General features: G+C 37.6%; 1 protein-coding gene across 1 annotated transcript; it reads left to right on the plus strand.

The window, feature by feature from the left end:
• The first annotated feature begins 308 nt into the window (after window positions 1-308).
• Window positions 309-17,944, plus strand: LOC113225921 (alpha-tocopherol transfer protein-like). The gene is made up of 6 exons (XM_026458388.1): window positions 309-471; window positions 8,408-8,567; window positions 9,271-9,385; window positions 10,491-10,625; window positions 15,181-15,394; window positions 15,770-17,944. The coding sequence occupies exons 1-6, from the start codon at window positions 309-311 to the stop codon at window positions 15,922-15,924; spliced, it is 942 nt and encodes a 313-aa protein (XP_026314173.1). The 3' UTR covers window positions 15,925-17,944.
• The last annotated feature ends 6 nt before the right edge of the window (window positions 17,945-17,950 follow it).

Raw genomic sequence — 17,950 nt, forward strand, 5'->3', positions numbered from 1 at the left:
AATTTGACATGTATTTAAAGTTACAGCTTCCTGTGAGATGATGTAGGGGTTTTCTTTAAAATGTAATAATTTGAGCTTTGAAGAAGATGATGTAAGATAACACCTGTTGTGGAAAATACAACAGGGAAAACATATGCTTTTTGTTATTTAATCTTTCGCGATAGGCAGGTCATCTGATGTTGCAAATGTCTATGGGCGACGATGACCACTTCCTATCAAGTGGCTCGTCTGCTCGTTTTGACTTTTTTTACATGACAAAAATTATTTAAATGAAATTAAAGTACAACTTTTATTTAAAACAGAGGAGAATGGAGACTTTACCAAAAAGTCCCGTTTTGAATTTCCGACCAGACACTTTGAACGCTGTCCGCAAGACTTTTGACTTAGACGGACCAGGAAGAATGAAAGAAGCTGTCGACATTCTGGATGAATGGGTAAAGAAACAGGAACATTTCGTGAAGAAAAACTTTTGTAAGTCATTATTATATTTTGTCCTATATGCTCTGCATTTTTCTTTCTCTTTACTACGCTCTTATTTAGACTTCCTTTTAGAAGCCCTAGTCTTCGTTTTTAAAGCGACTTAATTATGTATCTGTATCATGAAAGAATTATGTATCTTATTCTTGGCCTTACTGTTCTTCGCTTTCTCAGTAATAAATAATGTAATGTTTTAAGTCGGTCATCGGTTTTCAAGGTCTCGCTATCTCAGAGCTTCTGAGTTCGATCCCCGGCAGGGTCAATGTAGAAAAAATTGTTTCTATATTGTTTCAGCTCTAGGTGTTTATGGTACCGTCGTTGTTCCCGATTTCTATAACACAAGTGCTTTAGTTACTTATATTGGGATCAGAGCAACATATATAATATTGTCTAATATTTATTACTTATTTATTCAAATAGAGTTTGAAACCATTTATTTCCACACACATAATACAGAATAAGAAGAAACAAGATTTTAGAATATATATTTAAAAAGTCAAATGATTTGTGTATGGGAGACAGTCTCAGCATTCACTGAGCGACAGAAGTCACCCAACACTGGTTTTCAGCCTGCCCCCGACTTTAGTAAACATATATTTGTATTATGGCCCTGTTCCGTAAACTTAGAGGACTAAGGTAATCTATTACGGTATTAAACTATTCAAATAAAAAATACAAAAAGGAAAAAAAAAATAAACATCTCAAAACCAACCATTGCATAATAATATAATCTGAATTATTAAAAATTAAAATTAATATTTTATTTGTACCAAACCGAACCAATAATTTTCTGTGTAATTGTACATCTGAATAACTGATTTTAAATTAGTGAATATGTCTATTGCCAAAAAAAAAACAAATCTGTTCTAGGGGTGCTTCTTTCTGTTTGGTCGACATTACCATTTTCAGTTGATGTTTTACTGTGTGTAAGGACTTTCTGTTACGTAATGGTGGTGGGAGATTATTACAAACCTTCGACGCGGCATATTTAAAACAGCCCCTGAACCCTACTATTTTGTGCTTAGGGATTACCAAAAGATTTGCAACTCTACTACGTCTTTCTTGAACGTCTTTAATCCCTATAAGTTTATTGAATAGGTATTTTGGTTTATTTTTTGTTATAATATTGTGTATTAAGCAGGTAAGATGTATCTGAGTCCTGGCATCCATTTTTAATATTTTTTTTTTTCATTGAGCTACGGAGTGACATGTGCTCTCCTAGGGATAAAGTAACAGAATCGAGCGCAGGCATTTTGGACGCGCTGGATAGCTTTTCGTGTTTACTTATATAAACGGGGACCATAGACTGTATCACAGTATGTAAATTGTGACAGTATCAAAGTTTCAACTAACAACTGTCTAACACCTTCTTATAAATACTACCGGGTCCCGTACAACAGTTTTAGTCGGTAAAACGCATTTTTTATTGTGGTATTGACATTATCCAGATAGCGTAGCTCCATTGTCAGGCCTAGGTATTTGCCGTTGGTACTCTTACAATGTCACTATTGCCTATTGTAAGCTTCGGATTGTAGTTAATAATTTTTTTTTGTGTCTTTGTACCGACCTGTGATATTTCGGGATAAATTCCAATAAAAGACGCGGATAGCAACATAGACGTTTAATCGTTCACGGCAAAGTGACTAGCGCCATACATTTTGGTACTACCTACATTTAATTAAATACTACATTCCCTCCACCAATATTTACCCAAATAATAATACTTACAATAATAATAAAAATTACTACTATATTAGTGACATTCAAAATCGTTTAATGAACCCTTGATCTAAGACTCAGGTCTTATAATGTGGTGCTTTATTCCTGGTACTTCTCAATGGGAAACTCCTACGGTGATCATCTGCTGGAGCGTCTAGCACAACGTTCCCCGTTAAGCCATTTGCTGTCTCCACAATCTCCCTCGGACTACCTAATGGCACTTGTTCATCAGACGGTATCATACTATCTCCTCCCTCTTCCATTGGATGCCTTCGTGGCGAGGTGTTAGATGAAGCGATGCTATCGAAAAATGTTTCTGGGGATATCTGTTGGGGATTCAATCCGACGGCCTCGTGCAAATCGCTGACAGGGCTATCTCCTTTCAAAGCGGAGGATGATCTGACATCAACGTACAAGTCGCTCACAGTAGGTATATTGCATTACATTTTCTCTGCCCTCCGTATTGATTACATTGTAAGATCTGTTTAGAGGTAACATTATTATTAACTGAGGAAGCAAACGGCAACGGAGCATGCTGCATGACTGTGTCTCCAACTAGAGAGACTCCAGCATCGGCGGCGTCGCGCCCTTCACGCGCAGCAAGTCGTGCCGAGAGCTTAACGACCGCCCCAGCAACAGTTGTGCTGGTGAGACACCAGTTGTACAATGAACTGAATTTCTGTAGTCAAACAATAACTTACTTAATTTGATGTTAAAAGCTGATTGAGATGGATTTTGCGCAAGTATTGCCTTTATGCCTTTCTTTACAAACTTAACGCCATTTTCCGCCTGTCTATTCGAGTTAGGATGGTAAGGCGCAATAGTGACGTGCTTAATTCCGTTTGACGTGCAAAACTCCGAAAACTCCAGGCATTGTCCGTAACTAGAGTGCTTATAAGTCCAAATCTACTAAACATGTCTGTTTATTTAATTATTACGCTAACTGAGTCTGTGTCTGAGTCATTAAGTAACATTCTAACCACTTGGAATGTGCGTCAATGGCGATTAGAGACTCAAAATGAGTGTCTAATTTCTCAATGAGAGTTGAGTATTCAACGGTATTCAGCGTCTTAGGAAACACCAAATCTCGTGCCACACGATAGGTTTCTTCCACGAATGAAGTGAGAAGTATAAAACGCCTCTTCGTGCCAGCTTTATCGGATGTATCCGTCAATTCATTTGCAAAACACATCGCTTGGAAACGCTCCTTAAAACTACTCCACTCTTGTGCGTTGTGGTCGAATATGAGGTTGCCGCCGAAAACTATGTTACCGTTGTTCGTCATCGCGATCACAATTTAATGTCACTTATTTTAATAATCACATGCGTGATATAGTTTCTCGTCGCCAATTGTGATATTTCGGGATAAATTCCAATAAAAGTCGCGGATAGCAACATAGACGTTTAATCGTTCACGGCAAACTGACTAGCGCCATACATTTTGGTACTACCTACATTTACTTAAATACTACACGACCACTATATATTAGGACTTACTGACATTTAATGTAAGTGAGTTTTGGCGGGCCCATTTGTCGATGGAGTATTTAAAGGATGATTTAATTTGATTGATGGATGTTTTGATTTGGATGGAGGATTTAAGTCTTCATTTATATGTTTGGTAGCTACCTCTGTATGATCCGGATGAAAAAATAAGTAAATTTGCGTGTTATCGGCGTACAGGTGCATTTTACAGTGTTTCATCCGTTGCGGTAAGTCAGCTGTATAGAGTGCATAAAGAATTGGACTTATGATGGATCCCGGTGGCGTGGCTCTACTATTAGACTTCGATTCCAATTTCAATATTTCTCTCTGTTCCGACTCTACTTCAACATACTGTTCACGGCCCGTGAGAAATGAGCGCAATTATTCACAGCTTGAAATTGAAACGCCGTAGTAACATAGCTTTTGTACAGCCAGTTCAAGGTTCATACAGTCGAAAGCTCTTGTATACTGCCCATCCCCTGTCCGAAGATTCCAGCATGTCATCCGTGATATGTGCCAATGCGGTATCTGTACTATGTCCACTTCTAAAGCCTGACTGTATTTCAGGTAGAATATTCTCTCTTTTTACAAATTCCGTCAATTGAGGGCACACTATTCTTTCTAGTACTTTTGAGAGGACTGGCAAAATACTGATGGGTGTCAGATCTTTCCATTCTTCCACTTTTGCACTTTTAGGAATAGGTTTCGAAAACTGTACTTGTTATGAATTTATTAACAATATGTGTTATAACCGACAGTGTGACTGGTAGAGTTATTCGTATCATTTGTATGGAGATTGTATCCTGGCCTGTAGCATTTGTCTCGATGTTCATAATGACCCTTGCTATCTCCTCTTCAGTTGTAGGTAATATATTGAAGACCCTGTCGGAGTGTCGGTGTTGTCTATAAAACTCCACATTGTTTTTATCAGCATCTAAACTTGTTACAGAACTAAGAAAGAAGTCATTAATCCTGTTAGGTTCCAGTAGATGATGGGGAATATTCGGTGAGATGGAAGAGCCAGCAAGGGGAGAGATGTGTTTAATATGTTTCCACATAGCATTGAGATCGTTTTTATTATTATTTACTTAGAACGCGAAATAAGCAAACTTTTCTCTTTCTAAAACGTTGAAGGTTAATGTTTTTAGTTACCTATAATAGTTTTTGTGCTATTCAACTCTAGTCTTACGTGCTCAGTCGAGAGCCTGGTCCCTCAGAAACATCATTAGTTTCATGTCATCAGTCAGCCATGGTAGTGATTTTGTTTTAGTGCAAAAACGCCGCACCGGTGCGTGTAGTTCAAATAGTGACAAAATAATATTGTTAAAAAGTTGAACTTTAACATTCACATCCTGTTCGTCGAATATACAGTTCCAGGGTAGGTAATTTAAATCAGCTACAAACTTGTCGTGGTTTATTCTATGCAGAAGACGTTTGTAATAAACCTTTGGCATTTCTTTTTATTTATTTATGTTAGATTCTGCCACCACCAGGGCGTGATCACTCAGAAGAGGGTTATGGTAAACAGAGACTCTTTTGCATACCTCAAGTGAATCAGTTGCGATCAAATCCAATAGAGTCGCTGAAGTATCTGTGATTCTCGTAGGCTCTTGCACTAATACATGAAATCCACGCTGACTAAAAAATGATGTAACCTCATGTGCCCTTGGCGTATTCTGTAGAAGATCGACATTGAAATCTGTGAGCAGAAAGATATGGTCGCAGTAACCAAATACGCTAATGGATTCGTTCAAAGCCTCTATTGCAGTATGTACCTCTATAGATTCTGGTCTATATGCTGTGCCAATAGCTATGCGTCCTCGGTCGGGTAAAGTAAGTTCTAACCACAGCTGTTGCTGAGTTGAATCCGGATATGTTTTGAATCTTGCTCGTAGTTTCTGTGAACACAGAATCCTACTCCACCTCCTCTGTCCTTTCTCGGCCTGTACTTTAAATGTACTCTGGCACCACCGAAGCATGGCTTTCCTCTCCCTACCTCAACCACGTCTCGTGCAGTACCAGATTATCCAATTGGTGACTGTCTACACTGTTCAATAATTCGTCACGACCGGTATTTAAAGAGCGTATATTTAACAATCCCAGTTTCAAACAGAATTTGCTTTTGTTAACCATTAGACATTATAATTTTATATAAGAATATTTTTAACAGATAGTTTACCGTTGTACATATTTTTGCTTTAAATTGGTTCGGTTTCAATGCTTTCAGAATATAAGTAATATGATAACAATCAAAACGGATATCGCACATATTATGTATCTTTACTTGGCAATAAAAGTAATAAGACTATATACTAGAGTCCCTATTTAACACCAAGATTAAATAGGGACGCTTGTAAATATGGTTAATGTCCATCAGGCTTAGCATTAACAAGGTGTATACCAAAAACCTTGACATAGTCAGAGTCCACTTGGAGACGGTGGCGGGCCTTTCCGTGCTCCTGTCGACCGAAAACTTTACCATCTCGTGTCCACACATACTTCCACTGCAGTTGGTTGGCGAGTTCGCGCGCCTTGTAGAACAGCTGGTGGTTATGCTTAGTTAGGCGTTCGTTTATGTAGAATAGTTTAACGGCTCCAGACACCCCCATGTCATCGGTGCTGAAACGGCGACGGACCCTAACAGCGGCCAGTATCGCGTCCCGTATAGAGCGTCGCGTTAGGCGCACGGCGAGTGGTCGAGGACGAGGCGTACCGCCATCACCCGCAGCGCGCACCGGGCCCACGCGTTCCGTTCTCACAATATCCCTGTCTTCTAGCTCGACGCCCAGTTTTTGAGCGACTGTGAGGACGATGTGTGTGGGATTCTCACTTCCTGTTTCTAGAAAGTTGGCTATCTCTACATCGTTAGCGAGTTGTTCTTGTTCACGATCTAGGAGTTCTATTTTCAATTGGGTTATAGTTTCTTCGAGGTTACTAATTTTACTCGATTCCGGGACCTTACTCTATTGCACTTTACTTACCTTTTTTTCTAAGGTGTCAATTCTGGCCTTCTGGTAAGTTTTGCAACTTTAAAGTATTCGTACTTACGAATACTATCTATAGTTTCCCTGAATTTGCCTATTTCAAGACTTTAATGTTATCCCAAAAGAGTTGAATTTCCCTCGGTGTGGGTGATTCCAAATTAACAACAGGTTGTGTTCTTGTGGTGCCGCCTTCGAATTCGGGTGAAATATTTTTTATAGACTTAGACAGGACTTTCAAAATGTAACCACATTCTATTGTGGGGCATGGCGGTGTTTTACGTTCAGTTTCCCGTGGAATGTCGTTTGATGACGAGGAGTGCACCGGAGTATTCAAATTTCCCACTTTCGGTCGCTTGCACAAGCATTCCGGGCATTTCCATGTATTTTTACGTTCCATCAAGTTAAATAACTTAAGACTTACGTTTGCACATTCCAGGTCGTATATTCGTATATTCCTTTGTATATTTCGCACCGTAGATGCTCTCGTTTTGGTAGAATGTTTTTACACCCTGAGCGTTTTCGCGGAGAAATTTTAGTTGCCATGGTTATCTACAGTTTGTTTTGAATTATATTTTTGTATCTATATAGCGCACTCTATTTCGAATAGTATCATGTAATTTTAAAGGATCGATCGATTGAAATACGTGCGAGCTGGTAGAGGCACTTGAAACTAGATGGCGCCCTTTCCCAATTAGTGCAGCTATTCGACACTAGATGGCACTGTTTATGTGATAAATTGTAGAACATCGTATGTTGTTATTTAAATATGTGAGGTTATAAAAAAGTATTATTTCTCTTCTGTACCTTCGGTATAGGTTCCCTTAGAATTTGAGTCTTTGCTGCCAAGTGGAGTCTTGATATATTCAGTTACATCACCAAAAAAATGCACAGATTCGTTGTTTCGCAGTCGTGATGTTATGGCTGGTTGCTTTTTAAATTACGTTGATTTCACTTACGTAGTATACACAACACAGTATTTATGAAATTGTAGTAAATTATTTGTAGTAACTAATTTAAAAATATATATATAGACGATCTTTGTTTACGGACCGTGGCGCCCTCCTTCCTTTGGTGTGAGTTGACATTTTTGATGAGTTGGCATTCGAACCACAATAAAACAACTTGCTTCTTGATTATAATGAGTATGGCCATTAGTTATTGTTCAACTTTTTTGTTACACATTTTCATTTGAATAAAAATAGATATTTAAAAAAATTCTTTGAAAATTTATTAAAAAATTAATAAGACCATATCGTCGGTGTTCTGTAGAAAGGACGTAATCGAAATTTCGTAGATTTTTAAGCGAATCATGTTTTAGATTTTAAAATATTTTCGTGCTCTTTTAAAATTAAATTTTGGTTTTAATTAAGTTTGAATTTCAAAACAGGACGTAAATATCTTAAAACAATTTTTTTTTAAGAAAAAAGGGGTTTACAGTAGATTTTGCCAAAAACATCTAACCTAAAAAAAACTTCTGCCCTGTATCGTGGCCGGCTCACAGGTTCCTTAAAAATATGTTTTGTTAAAAACAATATTATAAGTCCTTAAAATATTTCTAGGAGGGTATTGAGGTGTTTTTAGGACTTCTAAAATAATGTATAATGTTTTATAGGAGTAAGTTTTTGTCTTTAAATATCTTTTATTTAAGTATGTAACATAAAAAATGTTCAATGTAACGTCTCTTTCGTTTACATAAGACGACAAGGAATTTACTTTTACATTTGTCTGCTTTGTTCTTACAGCTCGAGATTATTTGGAAATAACAATAATATGTAGCAAAGGCTCCATAGAAAGGGCTAAGAAGCGAATAGATAAAATGTGCACATTGAGAACGTTTGTGAAGGGCTTGTTTGGAAACTATGATTTGAAGAACGACTTTAAGCACGTATTCGGTGAAAAGATGTAAGACGATTTGAAGCTTTATTATACATAGATGATTGCACTAGGGACTCACCACATTTATGCATACAGGATTGCCTTGAGCCGGTCAGAAAAACCTAATGTCCAAGCTATAAGAGCGAAAAAAACGTTACGCGTTTTATTTCCTCTCGGACCGCCGACGCGAATCAAAACGACATTTTCCCTGTTATTCTTCTTCTTGAGGTGCCATCTCCTACTGGAGGTCGGCTATCATTAGGGCTATCTGTATTTTAGACCCAGCTGCACAGAACAAGGATCTTGTGCTCAGGTTGAACCATGTCCGGAGATTTTTAAGCCACGAAGTACGCCTTCTTCCAGGTGGTCGCTTTCCCCGTATCTTCCCCTGCATAATTAGTCGGGGTAGGTCGTATTTATCTTTACGCATATATGACCAAAGTACTGTACTTTGCGTTTTTTGACAGTACTTAAGACCTCTAATTTCTTATTCACCATCTGTATACACTCTTTCATTGGACATTCTATCCGTCCACGATATTTTTAAAATTCTTCTGTAGACCACATTCGCTGTTATTACATTGACAAAGATTTTTCTGACCGCCTTAATGGTTCTGTAACTATTAGTGTGGTGATTCTCGAAATGAAATGCATTTCATTTCGAGAGTGTATGCGTTCTATTATTAACCTTAATCAGGGTTTTAAAAGTGTTATTTTCGAATGATTTCAGAACACAGGCCATTCTACCTACTTTAACGAAGGATCACTGCAGAGTATTCATTTTAAGATTCAACAAGGTACCTGATACGAAAGATTTAGTCGACATCTACAGGATTTGGCTTATAGTAAATATTTATTTTTTTATTTAAGACAGTAATAGGTCATAAACAAATTTACCGAGCGTTATAATTCCGAGTACCTAAGTAATAAGTCCTATAATTAAGCTCAGTTTGCGTTCATAAAAACACCCGCACCATTATATTAAATGAGTGTGAAAATATGTGATGAAAGCCATGAAAGTGACATTGAAAGGAAAGTGAATGCAGGGAATCTGGTGAATGGTGCGTTGCATGCCTTCATGGGCAGCCGAAAAGTATCCAAAAAAGCATGACTGGTTGTGCAGATGGGTGCTGGTTCCTACATTTATGTATGATAGTGAATGTTGAGTTTGGTAGAAGAAGCACGAAAGTAGAATTTATGCAGTAGAAATGAGAGCTTTGAAAAGTATGGTTAGATCCGCCGGCCGATCAAGGCGAACTTACTATGACCAAATTAAGGCCATCCTAAAGAAGGGCCAGGTCAAGAGAACCCTTAACTGACGAACGTGTGTGAAAGCACTGATGCGTGTTGATGAGGCGAAAGATGTGTGTCAAAACCGTAACAAGTGGAAGATTGTTGTGTCCGCCTACCCCGATGGGAAAAAGGTATGAAGTATATGAATCTATGTGAAAACTTACAGGAAGTATCGCCATCGTATAACCTCAGTAGTAGTGGTCCTATTTAAGTTTGAAGAAAATATTCCACATATACGAGTAAGGGTGGCAAACTAGGGGATGAATCCGGTATAGCGCACTTTCCAGTAACCGATTTCAATAAAACTTTGCAAATAGATGTAACTCCACGAACTTTTGACGTCGGTTTTTTTACTATTGTGTACTTATTGATTTCTTGAGTTATTAATGTATCTAGAATCAGTGAAACAAAATCTACAGCCCCTTATAAGCAATTTTTTTATATCTTCTTTAGTTTCAGATTTATTGTTAAGCAAAATCAGCATATCTAATTAGCATTTTTCAAACAAACAATAATTACAACTTTTTTATATAAAAAAAAACTTCTACCTCAAAAGCTCGTAGAATTAAATCTATTCGCCAAGTTTCCATCCATAGAGGTGAAATATTTCATACATTTTGTATAGATCGATAAATCCAATATTTCCACCTTTTACAGTGTTTCGAGTATCTCCGAGCACACGACTACGCGAACGGCTATATTACTCTTTGTGACTATAGAGGTTTAAACGTTTTAGAGTTTGTCAGTAACGTTAGTATTACGGAGATGCGTAAAGTAACGACTACAATGGTAGTAAGTATCATTTTATTTTGGTTATTTTTTTTTATTTTAATACCAAGTTACGGACCGAACATGTCGTGCGCCTCATGGTAAGCTACACGCAGTGCGCCCGTCACCGTGAGTCATAAGTTGAGAAGTCCCATGTGCCTATAAGTTTACCAGCACCCTTACCCTTCAAAACCGGAACACGGTAATGCTGACATTACTGCTTGGCAGCAGAAATAGATAAGGTGGCAGTACATCCCAGGACGAACTCTTTCACAAGGAACTCTACTCCTACTTAATGCTACAAATGAGCAAGACTTTACTACCAGCCGGAGAAAGGAGAGATATACTTTTATAAAATAGAGAGAATAATGTGATTAGGTATATTTCAAGTAATGGGACGAAAATGTCGTAAGCCTATTCATTCTTGCCTATCACAATTTCAGTGCCACTTAAAGTTTTCAATCGCAAAGATCTAAGCATCACTGCTTCTGTACCCTGCGCCTTGGTTCACACGGCATTGTCCTGCACATTTTTTAACTTATTCGATTATGAACGGATAAACAGCGGGGTTCATACGATACATTTTCAAGCGTTCAAAAGACGGATAGGCGCAGTATTCACACAGCAATCGCACTGAGAACACGTCTATGATGGATCCACGCTTTGTTGCACTTTTATATTTGCACAGAAGACGCCAACGGCTTTGCCGCCTGAGGAACAGAATGTATATAATGGGTTTAGTTTTGTCCCACAACACGGTCGTTTGTTCCAAAGATATCAATAAATAAATCGTTTTCGTTAGACAGAAGGTTTGCCGGCCATTTTGTATTCATAAAATTATGCGTACCTACCCTCCTTCTAAAATATACTTCAATAGACACCGCTTGTTCGGTAACTATTCGAAAAAAACGTATAACCTCGCGCCGAGTAAAAGAGATGCATTAATACTATGCGCCACTGTACACCGAATACGTTAAGTTCATTCGATTTGCTACACAAGTCCGTTGCGTTCAAACGGACAAACACCGTGTGAACGGTTCTGTATCTAATGTATGAGTCATTATTTATTCGGTAAGATTAATATTACTGTAAAAAACGTGGAATACAATGCCGTGTGAACGGGGGTTGAGACACTCCTAGTCTGCCACTCAGAGGTTCCGGAGTAAAATATTTGTATTGCCTACATTTATTTCTCCCGTGAGTTTGGGTGTAATTTTTAACCGACTTCAAAAAAAGGAGGAGGTTCTCAATTTGACTGTATGTTTTTTTTGTATGTGTGTTACGCGATAACTCCGGGATTTGTGAACCGATTTTGATGATTCTTTCTACTATGGAGGTACCTTTTTTCCAACAGTCCCATTTAATTTTGAAGAAAAGCATCCACCTCTAAGGGTGGTTTTCCATGCATGAAGATTCATGTTTATAAATAGCGCCTAAATTTTATTACAACGAGCAATAATTTTAATGGTTGATTTGGCTGTTCTCTAATTCTAATTTAATATACTTTGAGTAGTGAGAACCGATTTTTATTATCTCCTGTGTCAAGTTCCGTATAGTGGCGAACTAGGGGATGAATCAGGTTTCGCGCACTTTCCTGTAACCGTTTTCAATAAAACTTGGCAAATAGATGTAATTCCACATACTTTTGAGGTCGGTTTTTTTAATACTCTGTACTGAAATTATGTTTTTGATTGTATATATGTGTGTCCATGGCACCCGCGACGCAGGGTTTCTCTAGGCGGGGCTGTGAGGCTGTGTGTTAAAAAAATCCATGTGCTTGTAATTTCATCAGCACCCTTACCCTGTATATCCAAAACGCAGTAATGCTCACATTATAAAAATAATATAAAGAAATAGATATGGAGGCAGTATTTCCACCACTGTCACAAGGACCTCTACTGCTACTAAAACTTTATGACTCTCATGATAATAAGAGATCGTAAAAACTTCTAAATGCAAATTAATTTTAATTCCTTACAATATTAATTCAAATTCAAATTCAAATTCAAAATAATCTTTATTTCATAGGTAAGCATTATTACACTTGAAATCGTCACAATAGTTAAACTCTACCGCTCATTCGTAAGGCAGATTCCCCTGAGAAGAATGAGCAAGAAACTCTAGGGGTTGCTCTTTGTAAATAACATTTACAATATTTTTTTTATTTGAAACATCAGAGATCGAGACTACCTCCATGAGCTAAACGGGTTACTACCACGGATTTTTGTCATCCAAGTACGCAGAAGTTGTATAATAACCTTTAGTATAAATAGGAAATGAAACTATTTTTCCGGATTTAAATCGCGTATATTTGTTTTTTCAAACAAACCGACGTTTCGGGCCCTTTACAGGTCCCATGGTTACGGTTGACTGAGGTGGTACAGTCTTCAACCAGTTATGTCTAATATTAATGCAAACCACCCTATTTTTTCACTATAGTTACAATAGTTATTAATTAAATACCTTATTTTTAATTTTACAAAGAAAACATTCCAATTTACGCTACATTAAGTTTTACAAATTATTTTATTGAATGAATTTTTATTAAGTTTAATTTATTATTAATTATTAATAGAAATTAGAATAAACTAAAACATATTAATTAGTACTGCAGTCTTATGTCTGTTTGGGATTTTTCATTAGAGGAAATACTGGATCCCAAACTGGTGGTACGGAGAAACCATCTTCCCTGTTGAAATTAGGATGTTTTTTAATTTCAATGGCCTCTCGCAGCATCCTGGGTAGATAACGGACTTCTTTTGCAAGGACCTGGGGTTTGTCAAACTTCATTGAATGTGTAGGTTTATCCATGACATGCTCGCAGACTGCAGACTTGTTTACGCGACGGTGTTTGACATCAGCTATATGTTCTTTGACGCGGGTACAAATACTTCGCTTTGTTTGTCCAATATAAGAGAGACCGCACTCACAGTCAAGCTTGTAAACTCCTGCATCCTGTAAGGGGATGTTACATTTCACGGGTCTCAGGAACTGAGAAATCTTCCTCAGGGGCTTGAAATAGGTCTTGATAGATGCACGCCTGAGGACTCTTCCGATCTTGTCTGTAACACCTCTCACGTAAGGTAAGATGGCAGGTCTTCGCTCGACTGTTGGTGGTTTCACACGGGGTCTGCGGTGTTGGCGTGGAATCCTCAACTTATTCGCATGTAGGACTTGCTTTATATGCTGAAGTTCCCCCGCCAGATGATTACTGTCGCAGACACCATATGCTCTCTGAAACAAAGATTTGCCCACGGTAGCTAACTGGCTAGGATGGTGATGGGAATTACCATTGAGGTACCTATCTGTATGGGTTTTCTTTCGAAATACAGTATGGCCTAGGGTGTTATTAGGATTTCTTTTAATTAAAACATCTAAGAAAGCTAAAGTACCACAATTCTCTTGTTCCATAGTAAATTGGACCTTAGTACTAAAAGAATTAAGATGGTCCAAGAAAGAAGGTATGCTATCTTTAGGTAATATTGTGAAAGTATCATCAACGTACCGTTTGAAAATCTTCGGCCTAGCTGGGGCCATGGGTAAAACTCGCTCCTCGAAGTCTTCCATGAAAATATCGGCAACAACGGGAGATACCGGGGAGCCCATCGCTATACCGTCAATTTGTAGGTAGAATTCATTATTCCACAATAGATAGCCTGATGTTAGGCAGTGTTCTAATAATTCTGCATATTCAATGGACATATTATGTTCCCTTAGCTTCCTACGTACAATTTCAATGCAGTCTTTTACTGGTAGGTTGGTAAACAGCGACTGAACATCAAAACTGACCATGGTGTCATCATCAGTTAACCGTAGATCTTTGATTCCACTGAAGTTTTTGTTTCACTATAGTTTTAAGCCTCGTGAAAGGCAAATTTTGTATATCAACCGGAATCTTGTTATAGAAGCGTATACATTGCCCCTTAAATTATTTTTTGATTTTGTGAAGACGACTATCGAGAAAAGCTAGTTTATTTCTATTCCTCGTATTAATGTTATGTCTGTCACTATTTTTCATAAAGAAATTACTATTCCTTTTAACATAAATTACATTTTCATAAATGTACTTCAATCTGCAATCAATGTTGCTAAGCGTAGGCAGAGACATCGATCGCCACTTAGCACAACCTGATAAACCTCTTTTACCTCACTTACATTCGAAATTCTTTCATACAGGCCCTCTTATTTGTCTCACTGCGCATCCTATCCTTTTTTAGAATACTCTCGATTTCATCTGAGAATGTTCTTCGTTGTCATTCTCATTCAACGATGCCTTCTACGTTAGCTCTATATTTTGTTTTGTTAATTTACATTTATTCATCCGCTCCATGTGCCCAAGCTACTCCTAGTCACTACATCCTCTTTCAAAATACATTGTTCACGGGTCACAGTATTTCTCAGTCTGTCACATAACCGCACATTACTTATTTGTCTGACGGATCTCATTTCAACTGCATTCACTTTGCTCTCATGCTTCCTCTATCATACCCAACATTACTTCCATACGTTAGCGTTGGAATCAACAAAGCATTATGTACCGCCATTTGGTTGTTGTTTATTACGTAATCTAATTTTTCAGGACGGTTATGGATGGAGATTGAGAGGTGTATATTACCTATCCTCATCGAAATTTATAGACACTGGAATCTCTGTTTTTAAGCAAGTTCTCAGTGCAAAGCTAGGTGATAGAATACACGCGATAAACACACTTGAAAAGTTCTACGAGCATGTTCCTAAGGAAATCATGCCCAAAGACTATGGCGGCAATGAAAAGAGTCTGGCTGAGTTACATGGTAAGACAATATTTTAGTTAAATTATCAGACTCATTTAATATAATGGTTTGACCTACCTGCCTCTCAAGCAGAGGCCGCATTGGGGCCCGCACCTCTGAGTTTCTCGGAATTTATATGCGAAATTTAGTTTGAAATTTACTATGAGCTTTGCGGTCCACGAAAATATCATGATGTAACCTGCACGTCGAAGAAGGTTCATAACCCTCGGAAAACGTGTAAAGTCTCCAACCTGCGCTAGGCCACCGTGGCGGACTATAGCATAAACCCTCGCATACAAGGAGACTGTGCCCAGCAGAGGAACGTCCAAATAGGTTGTTGATGACGACGATCAGACTCAATCAAAGGATAATGTAAATTTTATTTCTGTGTTTCAGATGACTGTTTAGAAGAAATGAGTTCAGAAGAGTTCACGAAATACAGAAAAGAAATGAACGAAGCCTGTACTGATGAATCTCTTCGACCAGTGGATACTTTCAACAGTGAGCACATGGGCATGCCCGGTACATTCCGAACTTTGAGTTTAGACTGATACTTCAATCCTTACAAAGGGACTAAAACCCACACAAAGGGTTTTTTGATTTTTTGTTTTTTTGTTTGCTGTACAATGGTAACGGGTGGTGAAGAAATAGCAAAGAGAAACAAAAAAATTACAGGAGAATAAAGGTACAATGCACAAAGCTACTAAAGTTAAAATAACCAAACACAAATTTGTTTGTCACTCATTCAGGAAGATATCCAAAGATATTTTGACTATCCAAAACGCCGAAGACCAGATAGTCGAGAAACATGTTCAAAAAGTTGGTTTAAAAGGTGTGGTCTTTGAAAGGTCTTGTGACAAATTCGATATTGACACAGAGTATGCCAACCTCCAAGAGATGATAGATGATGATGATATAAGAGATGTATCTCTCTCTATCCAGATGTAAAAATATACATCACTATAATTGCCCTTTTCTGTAAATTTTGGTGGTAAAAATGGCGGCAGAAATCATGTACAAGTTAATCTCTGAGGAGTTTCGCACTATCTGCTCTAAGAATACGAAAACTACAAGAAGATTTTTCTTATTAATTTAGATATAGAAGGCTAACCCGTACCAGTATTATTTTTAATTACGTGGCTTGAAAATTGGTCTGACAATACAAATTGGTACATTCGTCATCGGTCATCATTTTATTTATAAGAAACTAGATTATGATTGTAATGAATCCACAACTATAATAAATAAATGCATAAATTACACAACGGTAATATAACCTTTAACAACAGGTATTTATTAAGCTTATTGAAATATAATATAAACAGTGTAAATATAATATAATATAGTATTTGAAAGTTTGTAAGTAGATAATTTCCTGAAGGGCCTTACCCTGGGGTATCGTACCCAGAAGGCTGGCAATATTTCCCCTTTGAATAGCTAAACTTATTTTTTGGCGGAAATAACTACCTTACCTTGTGGTTACTGGAGACTTCTACGAGGCGATCTGACAGTTCGTTCGCTAGAAGTTTTGCCTGTGGACCTCGGGTACCCAGGATTTAAACCGCAAAAGGCACAAAACTGTAGCACTGAGCAAGTTGGCGAATTTGAACCTTTTGCTGTTCTCAGCCGCGTTGGCGATAGAGTCTGTGCCACTCATGCTTGCAAGGATATGGGAGGGGGCTACAGTTTCCACGCACTACAGTGTCTCTGTGAGGCTCCACATACTTATTATTATCCTTATTACGTTTAAATATTCGCCGATTTTTTCTTGATGTAGTGTAGGTATATTCTAAACAACATAAACGGTAATGTTGAATGCCGCGGCCTATAGGGTGATATTTCGTTTAATGTACAGTGGATGTCTTATGAAACCTGAGTCTTCAGTCGACCTCTTGGTTCTGAGAGCCTTCATGGGTATTCACCAGAAAAGAAAATTGCAGCTTTTGGTTGAAATTTATATTTAATGTAATAAAAGATGAAATTGACTCAAAACGTTTCCGTAAAACGTCCTTCGCTAATGATACCGTAAGGAAGTCATACGAAAATTAATTTTACGTCTTACAGGTTATATACTATAGGTTAAGTTTGTTAAACAACTTTTTTCACACTGATCTACTCCGAACCAAATAGATGAGTAGGGGTCAGTTACCTTAGAGTATCGACTGTATCTATGCGTTCTATGACACTATCACCCTGTCACTGTTCCTTTGGCGAGGTCTAAGCAACAGACAAAATTTTTTTCTCTTTAAAAAAGATTAATCCAAGCAAGAGCTTGGATAGTTCGCTGAGCCATCATGATCTCGTTATTGACATATGTTGTGATATTGATGTGCTAAAGTGCAGACTTACAGACATTTTGCTTAATTTTATTGAGTAATTTATGACTGTTGACACAGGTGCGTGTTACTAACACATGTTTATTGTTAATTTTGTTTAATGATAATGTTTGATTTATTTTGTCTAAAACTATAGTTGAAAATCTGTTACTATTCCTGTTTTTATTAAGTCTTGGAAGCTGTTGGTTTTCAATTAATAAATAAATAAAAATAGCAAGTAACACGAAGACATTTAGATATT

This window comes from Hyposmocoma kahamanoa, unplaced genomic scaffold (genome assembly GCF_003589595.1).
Source record: "Hyposmocoma kahamanoa isolate Upper Pololo Valley unplaced genomic scaffold, ASM358959v1 180, whole genome shotgun sequence".
NCBI classification, from domain to species: Eukaryota; Metazoa; Arthropoda; class Insecta; order Lepidoptera; family Cosmopterigidae; genus Hyposmocoma; species Hyposmocoma kahamanoa.

Coding starts and splice junctions, on each gene's coding strand:
- LOC113225921 (XM_026458388.1), top strand. CDS start 309: ATGGAGACTTTACCAAAAAGTCCCGTTTTGAATTTCCGACCAGACACT. Junction 9,386..10,490: donor TCTACAGGATTTGGCTTATA/GTAAATATTTAT, acceptor CACCTTTTACAG/TGTTTCGAGTATCTCCGAGC. Junction 15,395..15,769: donor GAGTCTGGCTGAGTTACATG/GTAAGACAATAT, acceptor TCTGTGTTTCAG/ATGACTGTTTAGAAGAAATG.